This window comes from Mustela nivalis (assembly GCF_964662115.1).
Source record: "Mustela nivalis genome assembly, chromosome: 1".
NCBI classification, from domain to species: Eukaryota; Metazoa; Chordata; class Mammalia; order Carnivora; family Mustelidae; genus Mustela; species Mustela nivalis.
Genome location: NC_139020.1, coordinates 118,097,318 through 118,122,358, shown reverse-complemented (window position 1 = coordinate 118,122,358; position 25,041 = coordinate 118,097,318). Strand labels below are relative to the sequence as shown.

Here is a 25,041-nt window from a genome sequence, read left to right as displayed (position 1 = left end):
ACTCATGACCTAAGTAAGCTCTACCGACTGAGCCAGCCAGATGCCCCTGTTTACCCATGGTTTAAATTCAGGTTTTACAAGCCAGTTTTTAAAAAGGGCCTATAGCAGGTATGTCTCTGAATGTTCTAAAATAAAATAAATGTCTTTGGTCAGCCTCAAAATTTGGTCCAACTAAATAAACAACATCCAATACAACTCCCTAAGGTAATAAAGAAGATGCCAATCATTGGTAAAGGAGGGGCACCGAGTCATGGTTTATAGAAGGGCCCTGCCCTGTGGGGGTGAGGGGTTTGCAGGGAGTTGGTGGGGGAGGTGTTAAAGCATGTGTCCACGAACCCCTACAAAGCACACCACGTCTGGTCTGTGGACTGAGAAGGAGAGCACAGCGAGTGTGCTTCTACAGCTACCATTAGTCAAATGTCTATACATATCATTGTAAAAAAGGAAATACATGCCAATTTTTAAAACCTTAAAAAATTCACAATAGGTTTTGGTCATTACGTAATTTTTCAATAATAAAAACCCTTACAATAACTATCACATAGGAGAATCCAAATCATTTTTTTTTTTTTCACTTCAAAAAGGAGTTCTCTATGTTTTAAAAAGAATGCAGAGAAGAGTTCATCCTATGGAACTAACTATCATTCTGGGGTGTAAGTACTGCTGAAGAAACCATCAGCTCAAATTTTAAAGGGGCTCTGGCTATTTGTGGCTGACAATGAGCAAATTTCTAGGCATAGAAGTTGCGCTGAGAAATCAGTGACAAAAAGCGGAAGCCATGTTTGCAATGTTCCCCGCTGCCAACTTCAACTATGCTAAAGAGGAAGAGTCTTCCATAGGCTGTGGACAACCATGGAAAAAGAATCATTCTCCACTGTTAAGATCAGGGATTGGCCAGCAAACTCTCCCTGTAACAGAGCAGACAGCTCCCACAATGCCTGCCCAGGTTGGTGAGTTACTAACTGCCATCTCTTCCCATTCTTCCTTTTCCTAATAAAACTATGCACTGGGAAAAGAAAAAAAAAGGAGTTTACACACTTGAAATGTTGGAAGCAATTGGTTTATGTCTCTAACTAAATCATCAAACTCCTAAGTTGTCTAGGAACTACCATTTTCCTTCTAGGAAATGAGACATTTGGGGCCTAAGGACAATTCTGATCCTTTTGCTTTGTCACTATCCCTATAGTCCACACCAACTCAGAAAACTGCTCACAACTATTTTATGAATTAGCTCAGATAAAGAGATGAACTGTCAGTCTTTTTCCCAATTAATAACGAATATTACTGGTAAAAATTATCAAAGCCAAATAAAATTGCTAACAAGATAAAAGTGCATGTAACATTGGTTATTAATTAAAAATTAAGAGTCATAGCTTGTTGGCAAAACTGAGATTAGGAGAATTGGACTTGGTCCAAAAAACACAATGGCAGGAGCTCATCAATAAAATTTGCTATGAACAAAAAAGGAATGTTTTTATCAAATCTCTACTGAATAATTTAAATGAAAATAATTGATCCAATAAAAATAACAAGGATATCAAACTTAAAACAGTGTTTCTATTAATCAAAATTAAGTAGCATCCCTTATCCTGATGAAATTCACAGACCAGTCTCATATCACCAATCCCAACTCTTGTCTCATACAATTAAAAAAAAAACATATATATATATATATATATATATATATATATATATATATATGTATGTATTTGACATCATACAACTTTATTTTTAGGAGCTGGGAGGGCAATATTTAGCAATAAAGGACAAATACAGTGATGGGTCTTTTCAAAAGTTATTCTTCATCCCATGTACTTTACCTGGCCCATTTGATGAGGTAAGGCAGATGGTTTAATAGACTGAAAGTATAAAAGGAGTAACGGATAATTTCTGTCACTGTCCAGGCAATAACATACAGAAGGACACTGTCTTCACTCTGCACCTGAAGGAGAAGGAAAACAAAAGCAAAAGCAAACACATAAAACATTTTAAGAAAGAAGCACTCCCAGTGCAGCGCCAGCCCCCTGCTCCCTTGCAGAGCCGAGCAGTTGAGCAAGTGGACACAGCCCTGGTCTGATCACCTGTGGCCACAGGCCAGGGGGAGCTTGCCAGGAACACGTGCCTATGACAGCAATCGTGTAGAGCCACGTGATTAGGGGCAAGTGAGAAGAACTCAGCTTACTCATATGAGTCAGAGAGGAAGAAACAGGAATTCCATGAGCTATAGGCCACAGGAAAAAACACAGATGAGTGTGAGTTTTGTCTCTGGGCCTCCTGTGGAGAATGTGGACTGATGTTAGTGGGAGCCAAGACTAGTTAAAGAAGGTAGAAGGGCAAATTGGTAGGAAGCTGGGGGTCTATTAAGAAGAATTTTAATTTGATTTGCATGACAACTAAGAATCTAAGGAAATTTCAAAGAAGGGGAATGTAGTGATTGAAACGCAACTGAAGACAAGGCTCATTCACTAGGCAGGACGAATTCCAAGTGAGCAAAGAGCCAGAGACCACCTGAAAGGCAGTCTAAAAATTATAGAATCTTCCATGCTGATCACCAGAGGTGGCTAAAGCCAGAAGGGCTCTGGACTTTCCAAATTCCTCTGAATCCCTTTAATGTTGAAAATGCAATGAACTTTAAAACAGCACCCCCCCGCCCCCGGTGGTTTTTTGGGGCCATTCTCATTAGATGCCTTGGACTGCAAATCTCACATGGAAATGTACCTCGGCTGCCCTGGCATATGCTTTCAGTGCCTCCACCAGCCCCCCAACCAGGTTTATAATGATCCTGGGTCCAGGCTTGAAGACCAGTAACAAGAAACTACCTTGCAACCAATTCACTCATGTTTTCTTGTATCTGAAACAGGCAGTTAGAGAGCCGGATGTGACTGAGAAATTCTACTGAGTGAACCGAACAGATTGACAAGATGGATCTGTCTCATTCCTAATGCCTAATACAACAAAGATACAGCATTCTAACTTTAACTTTTCTTCTTTGCATTTGCAACGTGAATAGTTTTTAACACTTACATTCTTCCTCAGAAAGTGTACATGGAGCGATCCACCTACACAATAAAATAACTAGTCATTTACATACCTATTAACTAAATTGCTCTGACAAAGAATTTCATAAATGCATAGTTACTAATCCCTAAAAATAATAAGAATTTTACACTGTCAAGAGCAAGAGTACTTTTTGCTTTCCTGGTGCTCTCATATTAGCCAAAGTAAAACCTAAACACCTCTGAAGCTTTTATGTTTCATTTTTCAGTCTGTCCCCAAATCCTTGCTTAAAATCCATCTATATCAAAACATAATTTCAGAGCACATTTTGCTTTTTGATGTATTTTATAATCCTCTTTATCTTAAGGAGGTGTGTTTTACAGTTATGGGATGAAGCCTTGCTTACAGATCTCTGGGTTGCAATAGAAAGTTCTTCCAATATTTTGCATTCTAATCACCTTGAAAGCAGGGAGTGGGTTTTATTCATCTTCTGATTCCCAAAAGCACTTTGTGTTTTTTACAAGTAGGAGCTCAATAAATGTTTGTGGAACAAACAAATTCAATTCGCAGCAGGTCACCCCAAGACTAAGTTCCTGCTTTTGATACCTGATATTAGTTTCTGTGTAGTCTTAAGCGGCCTGCAGAAGGACAAGTAACAAACCCCCCTCAAACCTCGTACTTTGATCCAGCCTAATCGGACTCATTTCCCCTGACACCCAAGTTAGACTTGAACCAAAAGAACTATAAAAGCTCAGACTCAGGCTGAATTTGTGAAAGCAGCTGCTTCCAGAGCCCAGCTGTGAAGACCAAGTTACAATTTTAAAAAGACAGAATGGGGGAAATGGCCATTTTATAAATGGTATCTTCAGATCAATAGGAAATAAAACACTGTTATTAAGGGACTTGGAAAGGGGCGGTTGGATAGCTCAGTCAGTTAAGTGTCCAACTCTTGATTTCAGCTCAGGTCTTAATCTCAGGGTCATGAGTTCAAGCCCCACACTGGGTTCCAAACTGGGTGTGGAGCCTCCTTAAACAACAACGACAAAAACAAGGGACTTGGGTAACAGTTGGAGATCAAGCTCATCTGATTTGCAGATAATTACCCAATGACACAAAACAGGGGCAGAATGTAATGAGCTGAAGCTAGTAAGATCAATGAGACTCAAATGTATATTTGTACACCTGTGTTCACAGGAGTGTTATTCACAACAGCCTAAAGGTGGAAACAGACCAAATGCACATCATCAGATGAATCCATAAACAAAATGTGTGTGTGTGTGTATATATATATATATATATATGCGCAAAGGAGTATTAGCCTTAAACAGTAAAGGAATTCTGACACATGCTACAACATGGATGAACCTTGAACACAATCTGCTTAGTGAAGTAAGCTGGTCACAAAAGGATAAATACTATACAATATCACTCCTACATTACCCAGAGTAGTCAAATTCAGGGAGACAGGAAGCAGAAGCAGAAGGTTGCCAGGGGGTGGAGGGTGGGAGGAAATAGGGAATAGTGTTTAATGGGTATAGACTTTTGCTTTGGGAAGATGAAAAATGCTCTGGAGACAGAGAGTGGTGATGATTGTACAACCATGGGAATGTACTTACTGCCCTTGAACCATACACTTAAAAATGGCTACAATGGTAAATTTTGTTATCTGTGTTTTACCACAATAAAAAAACCAGGAAGATAAAATTTAACAAGGTTAACTGCAAATTATAATATGATTCAGCAACAACAAAACGATTCTGGTAAAGAATGGGGAAGACCTAGCTTATGACACCTAGAGATGAGTTTCTGGTGAACTACAACTTTATCCGTGCCAACAGCGTGCAGGTGGTTGTTCAGATGACCGACCGACCGACCAAGCAACCTACCAGTATTTGGCCACATTAACAGTCTCATCCCAATGATTCCACTCCAAGTGGATTAGATCCCATCCAGGGACTGAAGCAGGTTATAAGAACCCCTGAACTAGCGAGCTTACTATGGACAAGAGGGTAAATATTTCAAAATATGTAAATGAATGTTGTGTGCAAGAGGCATACAGACACAAGACTAATGGCAGACTTAACAGGAGTAGAATACGTGGTCTGAAATAAGAACCCGGCAACAAACCAAATGACTAACAAAATAGGCCACTGCATGAACCCGTGTGCTCTCAGACCCTGGACACAGCCGAAGTGAGACTGCTCAGGAGAAAATGCTATGAAGGGTAGAAGGCTGCCCTGGCCAGTGGCTGCCGAGCGCTTTCAGCTGCTGCTCTTTGGAGACGGGTGTGCTTATAACTTGTACGTGGGAAAGGCACGAAACTCTGGCTGAAAGGAACTTCCTTGCATAAGTGGAAATTTTTTTGGTTGGAAAAAAAAATGGGTAGAGCCTTTAAATAGTACTTCTTAAAAATAATTTTCCTTTATCAAAGAAGATGAGAGAAGAGAGAATAACTTTAAGACCTCCCTTTGTTATTGCCTGCTGACAGTATACCACAGCCATAGTTCCCTGGCGCTTCACTCACTGACCGTAAGGTCTTCAGGGCTCCTGGGCTCCTGCTGGCTGGCTCTCTTGGCCTGAAACAGGTTTGTACACAAGGCAAGTGCGGGGTCTGTGTCCCTTAACTTGAATGATACCTTCTATTTGCTTTTTCTTTCTTTCCTTTTTATTTTTTTGAAAGCAGGAGTCGGAACCATTTTTCTAACAAGTGGGGAGCTTCCTTTCTATTAAGGGCCAGTGACTCAGAGAAAAAGGATCAATGAGGCTTTAAAAAAAAAAAAAAAAAGATGAAGAAAAACTAGCCAGTTTAGCCTTGGAGGGGCTAAGGCCTAGATTATAAAAAGCTCAATCAACCCAGGGGCACCCAGGTGGCTCAGACAGTTAAGTGTTTGGCTCAGCTCATGATCTCAGGGTCCTGCGATCACGCCCCTCCTCCGAGCTGAACCCTCACACAGGGCTTCCTGCTCCAGCTTCCTGCTCAGCAGGAAGCCGGTTTCTCCCTTGCCCTTTCCCCGCTCTCCGTGTGAGTTTTCTCTCTCTCTCTCAGATGGATAAATAAAATCTTAAAAAAAGTTCAACCCAGCTACTTTTTGAATTAGGAACTAGAAACAAAGAATTTCATTATCAAGACTAGAAGGTTTAATATGACCGCACAAAGATGTGCTGACAAATGGTCACACAGCATTACCCAGAACAGCCGAAAAGTAAAAACCAACCAAATGTGCTGCAACGGGTAAATGGATAAACAAAAAAAAAGTAACATAATCCATATAATGCAATACTATTTGGCCACACAAAGGAAAGAGATACTGATACATGCCACAGCACACATGAACTTCAAAAACGTGATACTGAAAGATGCCAACTGAGAGATGCCAACTGCAAATGATTTCATTCATGTCAAACGTCCAGAGAAGGCAACTCTAGAAAGAGAAAGATTACTGGTTGCCAGGGGCTGGGAGTGGGAATGAACTTTAAAAGGCATGAGGACCACACTGAGGTGACAGAAATGCTCTAAAACTGGATTACAGTTTTTTTGTGTGTGTGACGGTTACACAACTTGGTAAATTTACTAAACAGCATTGAATTGTACACCTAAAAGAGTGAATTTGATGGTGTGTAAATTATACCTCCATAAAGTTGTTTAAAAGAATATGTTTATTTAAAAATCTTTAATCTCTATGTCTAACAGGGTCTTAAAGTCATGACCCTGAAATCAAGAGTTTCACAATCTACCAACTGAGCCAGCCAGTCCCCCGCCCCCCGCCATGTTTACCTTAAATTATATTATTGCCTTTTAAGAGAAAAGGGGGCATTTGGGGCAAAAGTGGTGGGGAGGGGAGTAAAGAAATAAAAGGGGATTATCAAGGTTTACAAAAGAAAAGAGAGGGACAAAGGGTTGCCAAAAGTGTCCCCAGGCCCTGTTTCAAAGGTGGGTATGGGGCAGCTCTGCCTGTTTGGAAACCTTCCTCTGCCCCGTGCAGTCAGTGAGCAGAGTACTGGACCCTCCAGGCTGCAGGAGGCGGGTTTCCGTCCGGCTCCACAGCGAGGGAGGCAGCACTGGGTGTGGGCGGCTTGTGTAATTTAGCCAAGCGAGTTTACATAGAAATTCAAGCTGGAGAAACAAATGGGTGCAAGAGAAAAACCTTTACACACAAATAGCATCATATGTTTGACTTTAAAAGGCTCAGGGAGTATCAGTACATGAAAAGCTGTCACTTTTATTACACTCAAAGAAAAACAGATGGTGCCACGGAGAAAAATCACTATTGTAGAACCCCTATTCTTCTTAGCATTCTGGAACCCACTGCTCACCACTCTGGTTATTTCAAAGAAATACCCTTATCATGCTTTATGGTAAGTGTTCCTTCCTCTTCTTAATACCCCCTTCATTTGTGAAGAGAGGAGATTTTGGTAAAATTTAAGAGCTGAGGAGTAGAGTTGGTTCTTGGCAGATCTTGAAGAGTATGTTTGTCTTAAGTCTGCTCTGACTGCCGAAATAAAATGGGAGACTGCGGAGACTGGCGGCTTAAACAACAGAAATGTGAGCACCAAGTTTTCCCAGGCAGGGACGAGAGGGGAGAGCTCTCTGGGGTTCTCTTCTTGTAGGGACACCAGTCTCCTCATGAGGATCCCACCCTCACGACCTCATCTAAATCTAAGTACCTCCCACAGGCCCCATCCCCAAATACGGCAACACTACGGGGTAGGGCTTCAGCACATGAATTTTTGGGGGGAGCACAATTCAGGCCACAGCAAAGTTCCCAACCAGGTGTTGACAAACTTTTTCTGTAAAAGACTAAGTAACAAATATCTCGGGCTCTGATGTCACATGTAGTCTTTGTCATGTATTCATCTTTGTTGTTTTATAATTTGTACCCTTTAAAAACATAAGAACCATTACAAATTACAGGCTAGATTTGGCCCACAGGCCAACACCTGTTCTAGGTTCATTTTGACTGCCACCCTCCCAACTTTCCCTTCCTGTGACCTATTTATCTCAACAAAAGTCATTCTTCAGTTTTCTTTGGACAGACTGTGTGTGGGTGTCAGGGGAGGGGATTAATATATCTCTAACCAGTGGACACTATGAAAAAAGTACACATAAGCCCGTTTTTCATGTTATGCCATCTTACACCTCAGTAATCTCTTTTTTTCATCGGTGGTAAAATACATATAACATAAAACTTACTACTTTAACCATTTTAGATTATATAATTCAGTGGCATTAAGTACACTTACAAGGTTGTATGACCATTGCCACTATCCATTCCAAGCACTTTTCATCATCCTAAACAGCATACCCAATAAGTATTAATCCCATTTCCCCCCTCTAGTCCCTGGTAACCACTAGTCTACTTTCTGCCTTTAAGAATTTGCTTATTCTAGGTACCTCATTTAAGGGGACTCATACAATATGTGTCCTCCTTTGTCTGGCTTATCTAACATAATAACTTCAAGTTTCATCCATGTTGTGGTATGTACCAGAATTTTTTCCATTTTCTTAAAATTCTTTTTTAGAGAGGGAGAGAAAGAGAGAGTGAGTGAGCATGGGGTTGGGAGGGGCAGAGGGAGAGTGAGACTCTTGGGCAGGCATCACACCCAGCACAGAGGCCAACACAGGGCTCCATCTCATGACTCCAAGATCATGATTGAGTTAAAATCAAGAGTTGGTTGTTTAACCGACTGAGCCACCCAGAGGCCCCACAGAATTTCTTCCCTTTTAAAAGATGAATAATATTCCATTGTTTATGTACATTATACTTTACTTATTCATTCAATTGCTGGTGGACATTTGGGTTATTTCCACTTTTTGGCTACTGTGAATAATGTTGCTATGAACATGGGTGTACATCAGAGTACCTTGTTTTTTGTTCTTTTGGGCATGTACCTAGGAGTGGAACTGCTGGGTCATATGGTAATCCTGTATTTAACTTTTTGAGGAATTGCTAAACTTTCCACAGTGGCTACACCGTCTTATATTCCCAGCAACAGTGCATAGGAGTTCCAATTCTCCCTATCTTTATCAACACTGGTCATTTTCTTTCTTTCTTTCCTTTTTTTTTTTTTTTTTTGAAAGTTATCGCAGTCATCCTGGTATGAAGTGGTATCTCACTGTGCCTTTGAAACATAGTCCTCAGTGGTTATTGGTGTTGAGCATTTTTTCCATCTGCTTATTGGGTTATTTGTATATCTTCTCTTCATTAATGTCTAGTCAGGTCCTTGAACCATTTTTAACTGCTTAAAAAAATAATCCTTTTTAAAAAAAGAATTTATCGATTTTTTTGAGAGACAGCATGAGTGGAGGTAAGGGGCAGAGGGAGAGGGACAAGCAGACTCCCTGCTGAGCAGGGACACCAATGTGGGGCTTGATTTCATATCCTTAAGATCATGACCTAAGCTGAAGGCAGATGCTTAACCGGCTAAGCCACCCAGGCACCCCTGAATAATAAGTTTTTAATAATTTTGGTGACAATAGCAGTAAAAATAATTATACTCAATAGTTACTGAACTCCTAATGTATACCAAGCATGTTTTTACATATATTGCCTCATTAAATCTCCATTTTACAGAGAAGGCAAATGAGACTTCTAGAAATTGAACCCAGGTCTGTGCCCCTAAATTCTGAAGAGTACACACACATACACACCCACACACACACTACTGTTGTGGGGAGAACACCTCTCTTATGAAATGAAGAGAGCTTTTCAAAGGAACCCATATACAGAGCCAAGAACAGATAAGGTGAATGTGAAAATTTCCTAATATCAAGCAAGCTACTAAATTTTCCAAAAAATGTTGCTTACCTCTGAAGAGGAGACACTGAAGGAACTGAGTGGAATGGGCCCACTGAAAAGGACTGAGTAAAGTGTGAAAAATTCTAGATCACTGCTGTCCAGAGAGATCTTGAATATTTCTATGAAAGGAACTCAGTCATGAATCAGCTGACTTAAGACAGAAACCAACATAAGAACTTGAAACAAACCCTAATGAATTCCCTACAGTTAGTGTGAATCTTCTTCCCTGAGCCTTGCTTTGCTAATATTCTTCACTGCTTATTTTGTTTTAGCCCTGTTTTACTTCCTGGGTTTAACATTGCCAAGACCCCTAAAATCTATCTCAAAAGTTTGTTTCTCTTTTCTGTTCTCTGCAGGAATAAAACTAGAAAATACGATTTGAATTCAAAATGAAAACAAACTCATTAAAACAAAGATTAAAAAGAAAATGAGAAAAAAGAAAAAATGGAATACCTAATGGGACAAGCCTCTGGTTTTCCAGAGAAGCAATCATCCCAATCATTTCAAGTTTGTCTCTGGATAGGCATTAAAATTCAGTTAAGAGTCTCTTTCCTTTCCCCTCAATGGAGGAGTCAGCATGGAGGCTGGGATAGGAAGCGACGTGGACATGAAGACCAGTGGGCCTGGAGGCCAAATAAATGGACAAAAGAGGGAAGGTTGAGGGGCTGCAGACAGGTGAACCAGAGTCTGGACAACCAAGGATCGGGAGGTGAGGGAGAGATAAGAGGTGATGGGTAGAAGAGACGATGAGTGTGGTTGGGAAATCATTTACATGAAATGAGTGAGTACACTGAGCAATGAAATCAGTATGCTAAAAAGAAAAATGGGCTTCTTATTTCTGGAGAGATATTTACAAACATGGAAGGAGGATGTGAGAAAGAACACTAAGGTGTTGGACTATAACTTGAGGAACCGGTATGAACTCATAATTAAACATACATACAGACATATCCACACAGAGCTATACAAATACTTTTAGATGTACATGTATATGAGTATATATGCATGTATAATATGTAAGTGTGTGTGCGCATGTATCTCCTAGCTTTCTCGACTGAGAGGACCTAGAAGCATTAACATGCCAGTAGCATAAAGCACCTCAGCCACCCAGTTCTTGGTTCCTAAATACCTTCTCCAACTAAAAAGAACCAGAGCTCCTTGGCAAAATGGCAAAATGGCTGATTCCAGGAATGGGACTGGGGAAGTTTAAGGTAAGTCTGGAAATTTTTTTTGTCAGAAAGTAGAGGGATGCTCAGTGAATGAGGGAGACACATCTGAAGAGCAAGTGGAAAGGGTTCCCCCAGGCCAAATTGGACGATTTTCACATCAAAGTAAGTAACAGATTACGATCCACTGAATGGCATGGGAACTCATGAGTTCAAACTTATAGAAATGAAATGAATGAATGAATGAATGAATAAATAAATAAATAAATGGGAGAAAAGGAAAGGTACTCCTTATAGTAGGAAGCTACCCAATATATGTAAAGTAGGTAACAGAAATACAGGGGTCATCATCTAGTAACAACCACAGAGGTGGCTAACACAGGTGGGAGTCATGCCCACAAAATACTAACCAAGAAAGGGAAGACAGTGACTTGAAGGTGGGGAAAGTTGTCAGACACCACCAGGAGCAGGTGATCGGGGTCAACATCACTGGGATAGGATGGGCTGTCATGGCACTGCCACCTCACGTGATGCGTGAGCATGGCACCGTTTCTGTAGTAACGTACATGACTTGAGCTGGTTATGGGGGAACACTAGATGGATTTGGGTTGAGGGTCACCCTACAGAAATTAAGGCCTATACTCTTTAAAACTGTCAAGGATTTAGAGACAGAACAAGACTATCAAGCTCTCCCAGACTGATGTGTCTTAACAGACCTGACAACTAAATGTAACATGTATGTAGAAGGAATAACACAGCAACATATTTCTTCCTTTTCCTGAGTATCCTAGCACAATCCTTAGCACAATACCTGGAGCACAGATATACTTAGTAAATGTTTGCCATCCCAGAATAGAAAAAAAAAAGTGTTTGGGCAACTAGTGAACTCTGAATGGGCCCTGTAGACAAGGTGGCAGTATTGTGTCAAATGCTGGTTTCTTGACTGGGAGGTTATAGGAAATCATCACCTCAATGGCAGGTGATGGAGGAGAATGTCTGCAACATGAACTTGAGTAACAGCAAGTACAGCTTGTTTTCAAGGTTCAGAAAAGGATGGATGATAATGGGTATATAAATATAGAAGAGAAGGTAATGGAACAAGTGCAGTAAAATGCCAGTAAGTGGGGAATCTGAGAGTTTCTGTACTTTTCTGGGGCCATAATTAGGAGCAAATACAATTATCACTTAGTTTCTAGATACACTGTTTCTGATATGAAGCCTCTGAATCTGCTGGAGAGGCAGGCTGTATAACCACAAAAAAGATACAAGAACAATTACAATAAAGCATATAAATCAGAGCACACTGACAGATGGTAACTTGTGAAGGAATAATAGATTTAATGCTGCCTCTCAATTGATATTATCTTAGATAGTAAATACGCTGAGGGCAGGTCCACAAACTTGCTTTGAAGAGGGGTTAGCTTTAATTAAAAGGCAAAATCTAATTTTTAAGACTTGAGAGAGAAAAAGTATGTGTTCATGTGTGCAGGGGGGCAGGGGAGAGGGAGAGAGAGAATCTCAAGCAGACCCCTCGCTAAGCACAGAGCACGACTCGAGGCTCGAGCTCATGACCCTGAGATCATGACCTGAGCTGAAACCAGGAGTTGGGCGCTTAACTGACAGAACCACCCAGGTGACCCCAAAATCTAATTTCTAAGAAATGCTTTAGATTAGGATAATAATGATGATTAAGATAATGATAACTCCCATTTGCAGGGCTAATTATTCCTTAAGTATGATCAAAGTAATTATGTGTATATTTTTATCAGCTAACTAAAACTATTTTAATAAGTATAAAAAAATTTTTTGTGAAAAGTCAATTATATCTGTTTTGAACCTCAGGACATGGAAAATAATTCAAAATAGCGCACAGAACTTTGTCACTAAAATTTTTTGATAAGATTACATTATACAGAATATATAGCTAATATTTATTGAGTACTTCCTAAGTACCACACACTGTTCTAAGCACTATGTATACATTCCCAGAGTCCCCAGGACTACCCCATAAAGAGAAACAACTGGGCTGAGGATACTGGAACAGCTAAGTCACCATGTGATCCTAGCAGCACCCTCCTCTGCCTTACCAGCTGGCTATCCCACTCTATGGTACTGCTGTTGGCTCAGTTCTGCTCATGGACTACGCTAGAAGCACTGTGAGGACAGGACCCATGATTTCCCTTCTCTCATGTATACTAGTGCTTCATGCAATGGCCAAAGTGTAGAAGATACTGAATATTTGTTGAGTGATTAAGAATGAATGGCAACCCATCTGTAGTCCAGGCCTTCGTGTTCTCTGGCTTGGCTGGAACAGCCTTGGATGAGGAGGGCAGGAGAGAGTCAGGCCAAGGGTCACAGGGCTGTTGCCTGATTGATGATGTCAGCTGAGAACTTGGGCTGGAGAAGAGGATAGTTCTGACAATAATCCTGGTCTTTTTCATAATTTTATTAAGTTTTTGAACAAAAATAGAACTCATTTAGTTATCTACTTAAAGGAATTTTGTCCTTGATAAGAAAAAAATTGAAATGTAATAAATATTGACATGTGGTGGTTTAAAAAAATAGTTTGAATCAGTATTAGCCTTATTCACATGACAATTCATGTGTAAAGTGTCCTTCATGCATAGCATCTGTTAAAAATCCTTTATAGGGTATAGAGTAAACAAACCAGAAAATACTATTTCTTTTTTATGGAAAATGTGAGTTACATTATAAAGAAATATTAATATTCTTTCCCATTTAAAGGAGAGAAAAATGTGCATCCACATAGGTTTTTTTAAACCTACAGTTACAAGGAGACTGGTTAAAAAATTCTTTCCATTACAACACAACAACTAAGCACTCTTTTTTGGTGTGCATGATGGCCTAGTCAATTAATTTTTGGCTTACCAAAACAACTCTTGGTCATGAAATCAACTTTTCTGAACATGCAATGAATAAGACGTAGAAGCATGCAGTCAACACACAATGCTCTCAATCAATGCTATACTTAGGGCAAGGTCAGACATGCAGATCTGAAAGCTAACATGTCCCCACGAACCCAACTCTAATGCTACCATGTGGTCAGCCCGTTTCCTAGAAGACATGATGGGAAGGTGGTAGTTTCCTTAACCAGGCTCTTCTCTAATCAGTACGGCTCTGGAAATCAGAGACCTTCAGACTTCTGAGCTACCTGTCCTGAGATAAGCTACTTCCCACTCTGAGCCTCTGTTCCCTCATATAGAAACTGGGGAGAATATCTGTCTTTGCATGGTCATTGTAGGATCAGAAAAGCATATAAAGTGCTTAATGGAGTGCTAGTGACTTAATAAACAGCAGCTGTTATTATTGCACAATAAGAAAAATTCAATTCAACAAATATTTACTAAGTTCCTACTATCCATGCTAGCTGACTCTGAGTCCCTAGTGGCAGCCTCTTTGGCTTAATTACCAAGACAATGTTTGTTGTTGTTTTGCTTTTCATTGTTTGGTTTGGTGCTGCTTAAGAGATGCCATCCCTCTCTCTACTTGAAGGTTAACATGCTTCTACCATCTCTGGGATGTCTGAGGACCTCCAGGTACTAGCTGGCTTTCCCAGCATTCTTCCTGAATTCTGTTTGATTCTCTCACCCCCAAGGAGTACGTTATTTCATGCAACTATTTTCTTCACCCCAACTCAAGCATGGAGGCTCATCAGAATGGGGTCACAGGCAGTCCCAACCTGGAACCTGTACGTCTAATCCAGTCTAGAACCACAGCGGTAGGTTCCTGTGATTCCATGGGGAGGGCTGCGGCATACCCGCCCCACAGAGTCTGTCCCTAAACTTTCAAGTGCCATGTGCCTGCTCAACACTTTGGGGTTGGGGGAGAGGACCAATCATTGTCAGAAACCTAAAAAGACATTCAAAAGAACACGAGGTTGGTCACAGATATTGTGAAACGGCATGGTTCTTCGGGTTCTCTAACAGTCTAATGATTGCAAAATCTTCAATAAGACAGAAAATAAAAATCAAGACTATGAATACCATCCCCTGGATTGTAGATGTTCTGTTCGGGCTTGTATGGTGCTTTAAAGATATCGGAGCCAGTTTTTAAAGCTGGTAGATTCCACATAAAAAAATAATTTCTACCTTTTCTTTAAAAATTCATACTGCCTATCACTGGACCCACTTGGCAATCACTAGCTGTAGCTGAAATGAGTACCTCTGTTCTTGTGAGATGTACACCCTCCAGCTGCTGGGTTCTTCTTGAACTTTCTCTTCTAACTCACCTGTGGGATAATCATCTGCTGCCAGCTCACAGCTTCTGCACAGGTCACAAAGTGCTACCCAAAGGTCACATTTTGAGAAGCTCGAGTTTTAAAAACTATACAGTATTACTTAAAAACTTGGTTAGCTTGATTAGCTTTTACAACATAATTTTTAGGCAATGACCTCAACAAGATTCCTTAAACCTGACCTAACAGTCCAGCACCAAATGCAGAACGCAGACGAGATGCACACTTTTCAAGTTTTTGGTTATTCTGGTAAATTTTTTGCCAGTGCAAAATAAGGTAAAAAAGAGAAGATGCCCAAACTCCTCTTGTTAAACATTTATGGTGGCAATCTGAAGAAAACAAAAGTTAAGTCTTTAATGCGCCAAGTCTGATAATTAGTTCTCCCCCAAACCCACTTCTAAAATGCAAAGCATACTCTCGGCATGCACCCACACACAGCCGCACATGTACATCAAGTCACATCTTACAAATTCCCGAAGTGCACCAGGGTTTCACTTCAGACTTGAAAAGGGGTCCTCTTTCTGGAAAATGCAGACAACTTAGTAATATGCTTTATTTTATTCGTGATGCATCACAGCTTGTCAGGAGAGGTGCTTGACGAGGGTTTCCGGAGATGAGTAACTATAAAACATTACTGAACCCTCTTCCCTGAAGAAACTAAAATACATTTTATCTATATTTCAGAGGAACAGGGAGTTGGGGATGAGTTCTTCAGGCTGCCCCAACATTGTTGAGATTCCCAACGAGACCAGTTATCGCTGCATTCACCATGCAGGCCAGTTGTCAGAAGGCTGACTGTACATCTTATCAATTTATATATTTTTAATTAAACTGTCTCATACTCCATATTCGTGCTTAAAAATAAAGTTATACTGAAAAAGCTACAGTATATAAAAGACCGATCTGGCAGAGGAGAAGGTAATTTAAGAGATAGTTTCTCCTCCCACATATTGAAAGTTTTCAAATGAATATTAACCAATGCTTTAGAAATGCCACTCATTGTACTGTGGAATACACCTGTTTAAAAGCAATTTATAGGTAATAATTTTTAACTTTCCTTGACTTTGATGACATATTTTAGCAATGCTCACGATGCAAGTCAATCATCTCACTTTTACAGTGTGCAATGAGAATCTTCGAGCTCATTGGGATAATAATGTTGACTGTACTTTTATGGCACCTTTTGCCTCAAAAAGGATAGAAAAGGCTTGTGAAATGCTTTTCAAAAAGGGCAAGCCTGGGACATGCTATCACGATGAATCCATTGTTGCGGGGGCCAAGTTGCAGGCCTCTGACAGGTTGGGCCCTCATGGTCTTCCACCTCACCAGCTAATCAACTGCTCTCTGTGCAACAGAGAATACCATCCACGCCATTTCCCACATCTGCAGGTAGGGTTTTTGTAAACATTCAAGCTTGTTAAAAAAAAAAAAAAAAATCCCTGGGTCTAAAGGACACAGCATACCAATTACACTGTATAAATCTCTTTCAACTATTTTTTAAAAAATCACACACTTGGGGATACCTGGCTGGATTGGTCAGTGGAGTGTGTGACTCTCAATCTCAGGATTATGAGTTCAAGCCACACATTGGGTGTGGAGGCTATTGAAAAAAAATTAAAAAAGTAAAAAGATCACACAGTCATGCACATATGAGATCAAATATATGAAAACCCAATTGACTGAAATCAAGAGAATGGCAAAATAACATCACACTGAACATCTACAGCTACACTAATATGGCAACCTCCAGTAACATGCAGCTATTTCCAATTACATTACACGAAATTAAAATTTAGTTTTTCGGTCATAATAACCTTATTTCAAGGGTTCAATGTGTTCACATATAGCTAGTAGCTACTGTACTGAATGGTGCTGACAGGAACATTGCTACCATTGCAGAAAGTTCTACTAGACAGTGCTGGGGAAGAGCACATACCTCAAAGACAAATGTTGGTACCCAAAAGTTCCCTTATTTGGCTTGGAATAAACAATCTTATATAAGCACCTTACTGCATTTCATTTTCAGACCATGGATGAGAACGGTTTTGAACACCAGAATTCAGTTCCTGGTGACTGTCCCCTGACAATACATCTCAGCAGCACAGTTCCGTGACACAGAGCTTTGCTTTGCCATGTGATTCTTTAATTCGAATTGATGCCATGTAACCAAGGCTGAAACCATGTAAGCTCCAGCCTGTAAATCTCATGGTCTTATTTGGAAAACGACTATTTCACACCCAAGGTATCCATCTTTTCCTTCCTTCATGCTCATTCCTTCTCCATGATAGTTTTTTTTTTTTTTTACTTTTTTTTTGGTTTTATTTATTTATCTGACAGACAGATCACAAGTAGGCAGAGAGGCAGGCAGAGAGAGAGGAAGGGAAGCAGGCTCCCAGCCGAGCAGAGAGCCCGATGCGGGGCTCGATCCCAGGACCCTGAGATCATGACCTGAGCCGAAGGCAGTGGCTTAACCCACTGAGCCACCCAGGTGCCCCTCCATGATAGTTTCCTAATGCCAAGAGTCAAGCATCCTTGTTAATCTCAGGACTGCAAGGAACCAGATTTGGCTCTAAACAGGCTTCCTTAGATTTGTAAATAGCAGCAATACATAGATTAAGATACTACCTGATAGTATAGAAATGTCTAATGCTTGAAGATGATGCATTCCAACAGTAAGTTTCTTTGTCAGAAAATTTCACTATCAAAAAATAGGAGCAATGTAGTCGACCCCACTGATGCATCCAGAACATCAGTTACAAGAGGAATGGAGACTTTAGCATAATATATAAAAAGACTAACTGAAGTATAAAATGCACTAGAAAACCTAAGATCTGGAAGGTCTGGGGCAGAGGAAAAAGAAGAAACCAGCAGTGCTCAAGCCTGAAAGGACTGGGCGTCTCCAGGGCAATGGATCTGCAATGAGTCAGGCTGGGGCAGGTTTGGCCCTTGCTCCTCCTCCCTTGAGTGAGACTGCCGCACCCCCCCCCCCCCCCCGCCCCACTCCCCTGCCGCCCATTGAAAATATGAAAACAACCATGCAGGCTTTTGGGGCATTTCCCTAATGTAACTATTGCTTCTCATGCCAGAGTTGACAACTGGGGATGGTGGATGTCAGAGTTAGCCCTTGGGGTAAGAGAGCAGAAGAAAAGGCCCTGAGAAGCTTCAAGTGTAGGGGTGTCTGTGGGGCAGGGTCACCCCAGGGAGGAGAGCCCAGAGGAGAAAAAGATTAACATTAAAGACAAATGAAACCAAATTCCTGACTTTGTTGAACTTGGTACCTAGTCAATGATTAACTGACAAAGGGGGCTATGTTCTGTAGGAAGTGGTGGTAATTCTGGCTTACATGGTTTAAGATACTTGATTGTTTCTTGCTTTAACACAACTGACTTAATTATCAAAGAACAGGACCACCAGACTATATTTTGAACAAATGAGTCCCAATGGAGTTTCTCAAGGGCTACAAAAGCACTAAGACAATGGGAGAAAGAAACAACATGAGATGGCAGAAGTGAACTTATAAAAAATCTAAATATCTTTCAGTATTTTGAAATAAAAATCTTTATACATAGCTCAAGAAAATGTTGGGAAGATACAGAAATACACTGCGGGGAAAATAGGCAATCTGATTTTGCCCAAATCCCCTATGCTAAATATAGGCAACGGCAGAATGAACCACCTAGCTATGAGGAAAGTACCACTATCTTCAAGTGTCCATTAGGAACAGCTGTGGAATTGGCAATACAGTATGCCACCTTTGTCTGGGACTTGTCTCAAGTTTGACAGTGTCTGATTAATGATCAAATATTGAGGTTTTCTACCTTTAGGAGAAGTGCTAATTTTAAAAGTGAAGGTGATGCAAATCCACCTCCAGAAATATTTAAAATAGAAAGTATGGGAATAGATGGAATTGTGTGGAGAATCTGAGACATTTGACATTCCAGGGGGCAAAAGAGGCTGAATGTATCCTGAGGGCCTTTGCTAAGATGAAGTAACACCATGGTAAGGGTGTGCCAGAAGACAGAGTGGCATGGCTTCAGGTCCAAGTACAGAACCCGAGGGGGGACATGGTGCCCCCGACACAGCACTGAGCTCCTCATCTGATGGATGGGGAGAGAGGGTGTCCTTCCTGCCTCAGGGAAAAACACTGTGCTCACAGATGGCCATTAGGGACGAGAAGCATGTGCCACCACAGGAAACACTAAAGGAAAAGCCAAACCTCGAGAGGTGACAGGGCACGTGCATGCTGTGAGGCCAGCAGAAAAGAAAAGCCTGTGATGCAACCAGAATTGGATGAGGAGTGTGGGAGTGAGGGTGTCACTTCACTTAGTATTTTAGTTTCCGCAAGAGTGAAAAAGAAGAGAAAAGGAGAGGAAGAAAAAGCAAACTGTTCATCCCTGAAAGAAGGAACATTCCTTCTGAGGTGAAACTGCTTTACAACAGCTTTCAGAAGCTACTCGGCAAAAGCTGCACCCTAGAGACCTTGATTTCTGAAGAAGGCTGCCGTGTCTCTATAAGCCTTCTCACTTCATCTTCACAAAAACTCCACGACATAAGCAGGACAGATATTCGCATTATAGATGAGAAAAACAAGGCCTAGAACATTGAGCTATTTTGCCCTAAGCTACAGGGTAAGCGTCAAAGTTGATTCTCATTAACTCCTCACACGAGTTATGTGCACTAAACCTCCAGGTTCTAGAATACTGAGTTCTAATTACCTAGAACATAAAACTGACCAAGGAAGGTGACAGTTTTTGACAAATCCCAGGAAGAGAAGTGTCTGTACAGTCTCCTCAGGTGAGAATGACGTCCTAAACAATCTGCCTGCTGGTTATGGCCAGGCACAGTGAAGCACATGCCCGAGGACAGAGCCCTTCCCAGGACCCACACCAAAGTGAAGCAGCTGCATTCCTTATCCTTTATCTTAAAAACAAACAAATAAAAGTTACTGCTGCTTCTTTAATGCTGTGGTTTCTGATCATCCTCTGCCTTCAAGGTGCGCCTCCCAGGCTTTCTCTGACAGGAGCATGAGTCTCAGCTCAGCAGACGCTGTACTTTGGAAAAAGGTCCAGAAACTCCACAGCGCCTTTATTCTAGTGGTATGAGGGAACCCTAAAGCTTTCATTCTTCAAGAATGAAACTATGGTTCTTGGACTCGAAAAGAATGGTGAGAGCTGGTTAGGCTTCAAGTAAATTAAGTAGAAATATGAAGGATTATCAAGAAAAGAGAAGGTCAATTAAAATTACATCACAAAAAAATAAAAAATAATAAAATTACATCACAACATACGGTGTCTTAGATCATACAATTATCTGAGGAGCTTATTCACAATGATCTTCTCTGGCTCCACTCCCAGAAAGTCTGTATCAAGTGTGGGGTGGGACTTGGAATGGGCATTTTTAAATAAGCTTTCTGGGTAATTCTATTCCAAATAATCCATAAGCCCCAACAGAAAAAAAGTCTTGGAACTTTCAAGGAGAAAGGCTAGTTAATTGGAGGGACTCATCACAGAGCTACTGGGCACAGAAACAACAGAGGAGCAAGTGGGCAATGTGCCTCTGACGAGCGCCCAGAGCCCACAGCTCATACGTACACTTCATATACAGAGAGATGATCAGTCTGAGAATCCTAGCTCAGCATGTGTGCGGCATGCTAGAACTGCTTCAGACACATGTGTTCCTGCATCTGAGACAGGGGTTTTCCACTCCATTTGGGATAAAGAAAGCATGGTCAGCACCCAAAAATAAGGTTGTGTTCATACCACAACTTAAACGGTGAGAAGGAAGCTCTGATATAGAGGGAAAACTTTGGAATCAGAAGTCCATTCCCAATTCTGCTTATTTGGATGTGTGACAATCACATTGCTTCTCTAGTTTCTGAACTCTAACTGAAGGCTACAACCTACCTCAAGGGACAGTTATCAAGAGTGAATGATCATAATATATCTTAATAAAGCCTTCTGTAAACTGCAATGCATCAAACAGAGATGAGTAGAATGATAAAAAACTGGAGGTTACTTTCTTAAACACTGATTGCAAGCTTGTTGTAAGCATCTCACTGAGAAGTTGACAAGAATGGCAGATTAAGTATCACAAAGCCCAGTAGCATGCCAAAAAGAGATGGGAAACAGATGACTGGTAAAAGGAGGAGAACTCACAGAACATTCTGGAAGAATGCAGGAAAACATCCCTTTCTCCATTGGTGGCAGAGGGTGAGGAAGAAAGGAGACAAGGCTCAGCACTCAGCACTCAAGCAGGGTATAGCTTTATTTTATGCAAGCTATTACTAGTAGACTGTAGATGGTATTCAGTGCACTTGGGCTAAAGTCACAGTGAGAGTCCAGCAACTTCTTTCTCAACTACTGCCCAGGGATTTCTCCTCAGAACATCGTGATCTTCAATTGAGAACTCCAACAAGGATTTGGATGACTTTTTCTAAGAGGGCTGGGTCAGAAAAAGGGACAGTGGCTCATTTATGTATCTAGGAAACTGGGGACCAGCATAGCTACTTTTGAACAAAAGAAGAATATATGCTCTATGAACACATGTGTTTTTGAAGGGGGGTTTATAGTGAGGGATAGAAGGTAGCATTTTCCACTGCAGTTCACTTTGAAAAATGCCAGTCTTGTTTCAGCTCAATGAGGAGAGAATGGACAGACTCAAATACAGTGTGAGGGGAAAAAAAGCCCCTAGTGGTCTGATGTGGCAGCAGCAGTGGCCAGCCTGGCTAAGAGATGGAGAAGGAGCCAGTTCAAGCCTGGGACACAGGTAGGAAAAGTGGAAAGGAAAGAGGTCAGCTAGAATTGCTGATTCCTACATCCTACCTCCCACCCCGAGCTTGTCATTTTTGTCAGAAGCTTTACTATGCTCATATGCACTCTTTAGAAGGAAAAAAATGAGGTTATTTGCTATACTTAGTTAAGAAAAGCTTTTCATTGAAGAGACCACAATTATTTCTTTAATATCCTGCCAATCAAGATATCACACTAACTGTTGGGTGAGTCCTTTTATATCATAATAGAAAACCATCTGGCCACCTTCTGGTTCTATGATGTACATGGCAACACTTATGTGACCATCATTCCATGGGTAGAGAATTAAAATGACCAGTGAGGTGCATGTCCTATATGTCCTATAAAGCCTGTTAAAAGGAAATATATCTCACATATAAAAAGGTAAAATCTAGTCTTAAAAGGTATATAAGCCCCACCTTAGGACACCACGTACAATTACAGAAAAACAAAAGGAATGAGCATGGAAAATATGAGAAGTCCAAAGAAAGGGGGTAGAAAGAGTCCATATCCAAATATAATGCTATAAATGTGAAGAATTCTTACCAAGTTAGAGGAGAATAGGATGTAAAAACAAACTGAGAATGAAAGTAGAATAAGACTTTGAAAATTACTGGGGCGCCTGGGTGGCTCAGTGGATTAAAGCCTCTGCCTTCGGCTCAGGTCATGATCCCAGGGTCCTGGGATCGAGCCCCACATTGGGCTCTCTGCTCAGTGGGGAGCCTGCTTCCCTTCCTCTCTCTCTGTCCGCCTCTCTGCCTACTTGTGATCTCTGTCAAATAAAAAAAAAAAAAAAAAAAAGAATTTGAGCATTACTATGAGAAAGTGAGATATATTTTATAAAGCAGTTATTTCTGACATCAATTTCTTTATGTGTTAGTTGTGTGGTTCCCACTGTTAAAGTAAACAGAGTTGAATATAAGGGAAATAAGGATAGTTCAATGATGTTTCAGGAAACAGAAGAATGGAAGTTTAGCAGGGAAGCCATAAGTACTGTTATATAGAACAAAGTGAATTATAGCTAATATGAGACTCTAAGGCAGGAAAAATAGGATTTGACCAAGAGCAGGGACTGAGGACCAGGTGACAGAAAGCAGACTGGCCTCTGAAATGCCACAGCAACCGGCTCTTCACATTAGCTATCGATGACCTGGGGTGAGCTGGGAGGGCATCTACACTGCAAACAAAATAATGAAAGAAAAGGGGAACGAGGAAAAGAGAACAATGATCCCTGAACAGCAGAAACACTAAATCCTAATTACGTGAGAAAGGAGCAAGTCAACTAATTAGTAGGGTGTATGTGAAAGGAAGAGGACCCAAGAGATGGCAGAAAGACAACACAATTAACTGCACCGCATTTTTAAGAAAATGATATGTCAATGATAGTGGAAACTAGGTATGTTTGGTTGCAGAGAAACAATTTGGAATATGCAAATATAACAAGTGCACAACTTACTGCAGAGCTCAAATAGGACACTATATATGAACCATCTGAAATGGTCAAATCTGCATCTATCAGGTAGTATGGTTACTGAGGACAATAGCTAGGTCCCCGTACCTGTCTGTAATTCACACAGTTAATAGCTTTTAAGCCAAACAGTCTTAATGATCGCTCAGGAAATCCTGGCAAATGTTGCTAATATGGCAAACAGAACCAGGAAATCCTGGCAAATGTTGCTAATATGGCAAATGTTGGTAATATGGCAAACAAAACTGCTTGAAATGAATTATAAGCATTTTAGAGTTACCTGTTACCCCCTCTGCCAGAAGCAGAAAAGGAAAAGAGTGATCATTAAGGCAGAAGAGTGGAGAAAAAAAATCAGAAGCCATAAATAATCTATCAGTAAAGCATTAGCACCTGAACAATTAATATCTAATTATTTAGGCAAAGCAATCACATAGCCTGTAGCTGACAATACTGTCTTCATGTACCTAACATTTAATTCCTGAAACTACATTATTACCTGTTTAAGACTATGAATGAGCTCCTACCAGAAAAATAGTTCAGATCACTTGAGACTATCAGGAAGTTAATGAGTTGGTACTGAAAAAGGAAATAATGTAAATACATAAGTAAGGGAGGAAGAAATACTGGTTAAAAATGATGATTTGTAGAACTTTGAAATGGAGAGCTTACATGGTATAAGTAACTTTTCCTTACTCCGTAAACAAACAAGAGTGAGAAAAGGGCAATTCGCCCCATTAGGATACATGCCTAGAAGACACAAATAGACATTTCTTCAAAGAAGATATACAAATGGCCAACAGACACATGAGAAAATGTTCCATATCACTCAGCATCAGGGAAACACAAATCAAAACCACTATGAGATACCACCTCACAACAGTAAGAATGGCTAAAATTAACAAGTCAGAAATGACAGATGTTGGCAAGGATGTGGAGAAAGGGGAAACCCTCTTACACTGCTGCTGGGAATGCAAACGGGTGCAGTCACCCTGGAAAACAGTGTGGAGATTCCTCATAAAGTTGAAAATAGGGCTACCCTATGACCCAGCAATTGCACTACTGGGTATTTATCTAAAGGATACAAAAATAGTGATTCAAAGGAGCACATACACCTCCGTGTTTATAGCAGCAATGTCCACAATAGCCAAACTATGGAAAGAGACCAGATATCTATCAACAGATGAATGGAAAAAGAAGATATGACATATATATATACACACATATATATGTATATATATGAATATTACTCAGCCACCAAAAAAAAAGAAACCTTGCCATGGGCAACAATATGGATGGAACTAGAGAGTATTATGCTAAGCAAAATATGTCAGAGAAGACAAATACCACATGATTTCACTCATATGTGGAATTAAAGAAACAAAACAGATGAACATAGGGGAAGGGAAGAAAAAATAAAATAAGACAAAAACCAGAGAGGAAGGAATCCATAAGAGACTACAGGGCTATAGACTGTAGGACTATAGGACTATATAGACCTGTAGGAAACATACTGAGGATTGCTGGAGGGGCAGTGGGTGGGGATATGGGATAATTCGGTGATGGGCATTAA

At 40.6% G+C, this 25,041-nt stretch overlaps 1 protein-coding gene and 1 long non-coding RNA gene across 3 annotated transcripts in view; one reads left to right on the top strand and one right to left on the bottom strand.

Annotated features, from left to right (window-relative positions):
* Positions 1–25,041, bottom strand: part of HACD2 (3-hydroxyacyl-CoA dehydratase 2) — a 120,998-nt gene that overhangs the window by 9,413 nt on the left and 86,544 nt on the right. Inside the window, exon 5 of the mRNA XM_082744270.1 lies at positions 1,821–1,942. Within this exon, the coding sequence (XP_082600396.1) occupies positions 1,821–1,942 (122 nt within the window). The remainder of the gene's footprint in view (positions 1–1,820; positions 1,943–25,041) is intronic.
* Positions 1,949–24,355, top strand: LOC309871340. 2 transcript variants are annotated; one of them, XR_014315219.1, is made up of 4 exons: positions 1,949–7,353; positions 10,840–11,005; positions 12,950–13,150; positions 17,242–24,355. It is a non-coding gene; the product is annotated as an uncharacterized lncRNA (long non-coding RNA). The 2 variants fall into 2 exon arrangements; XR_014315220.1 differs by having other exon boundaries at positions 1,949–11,005.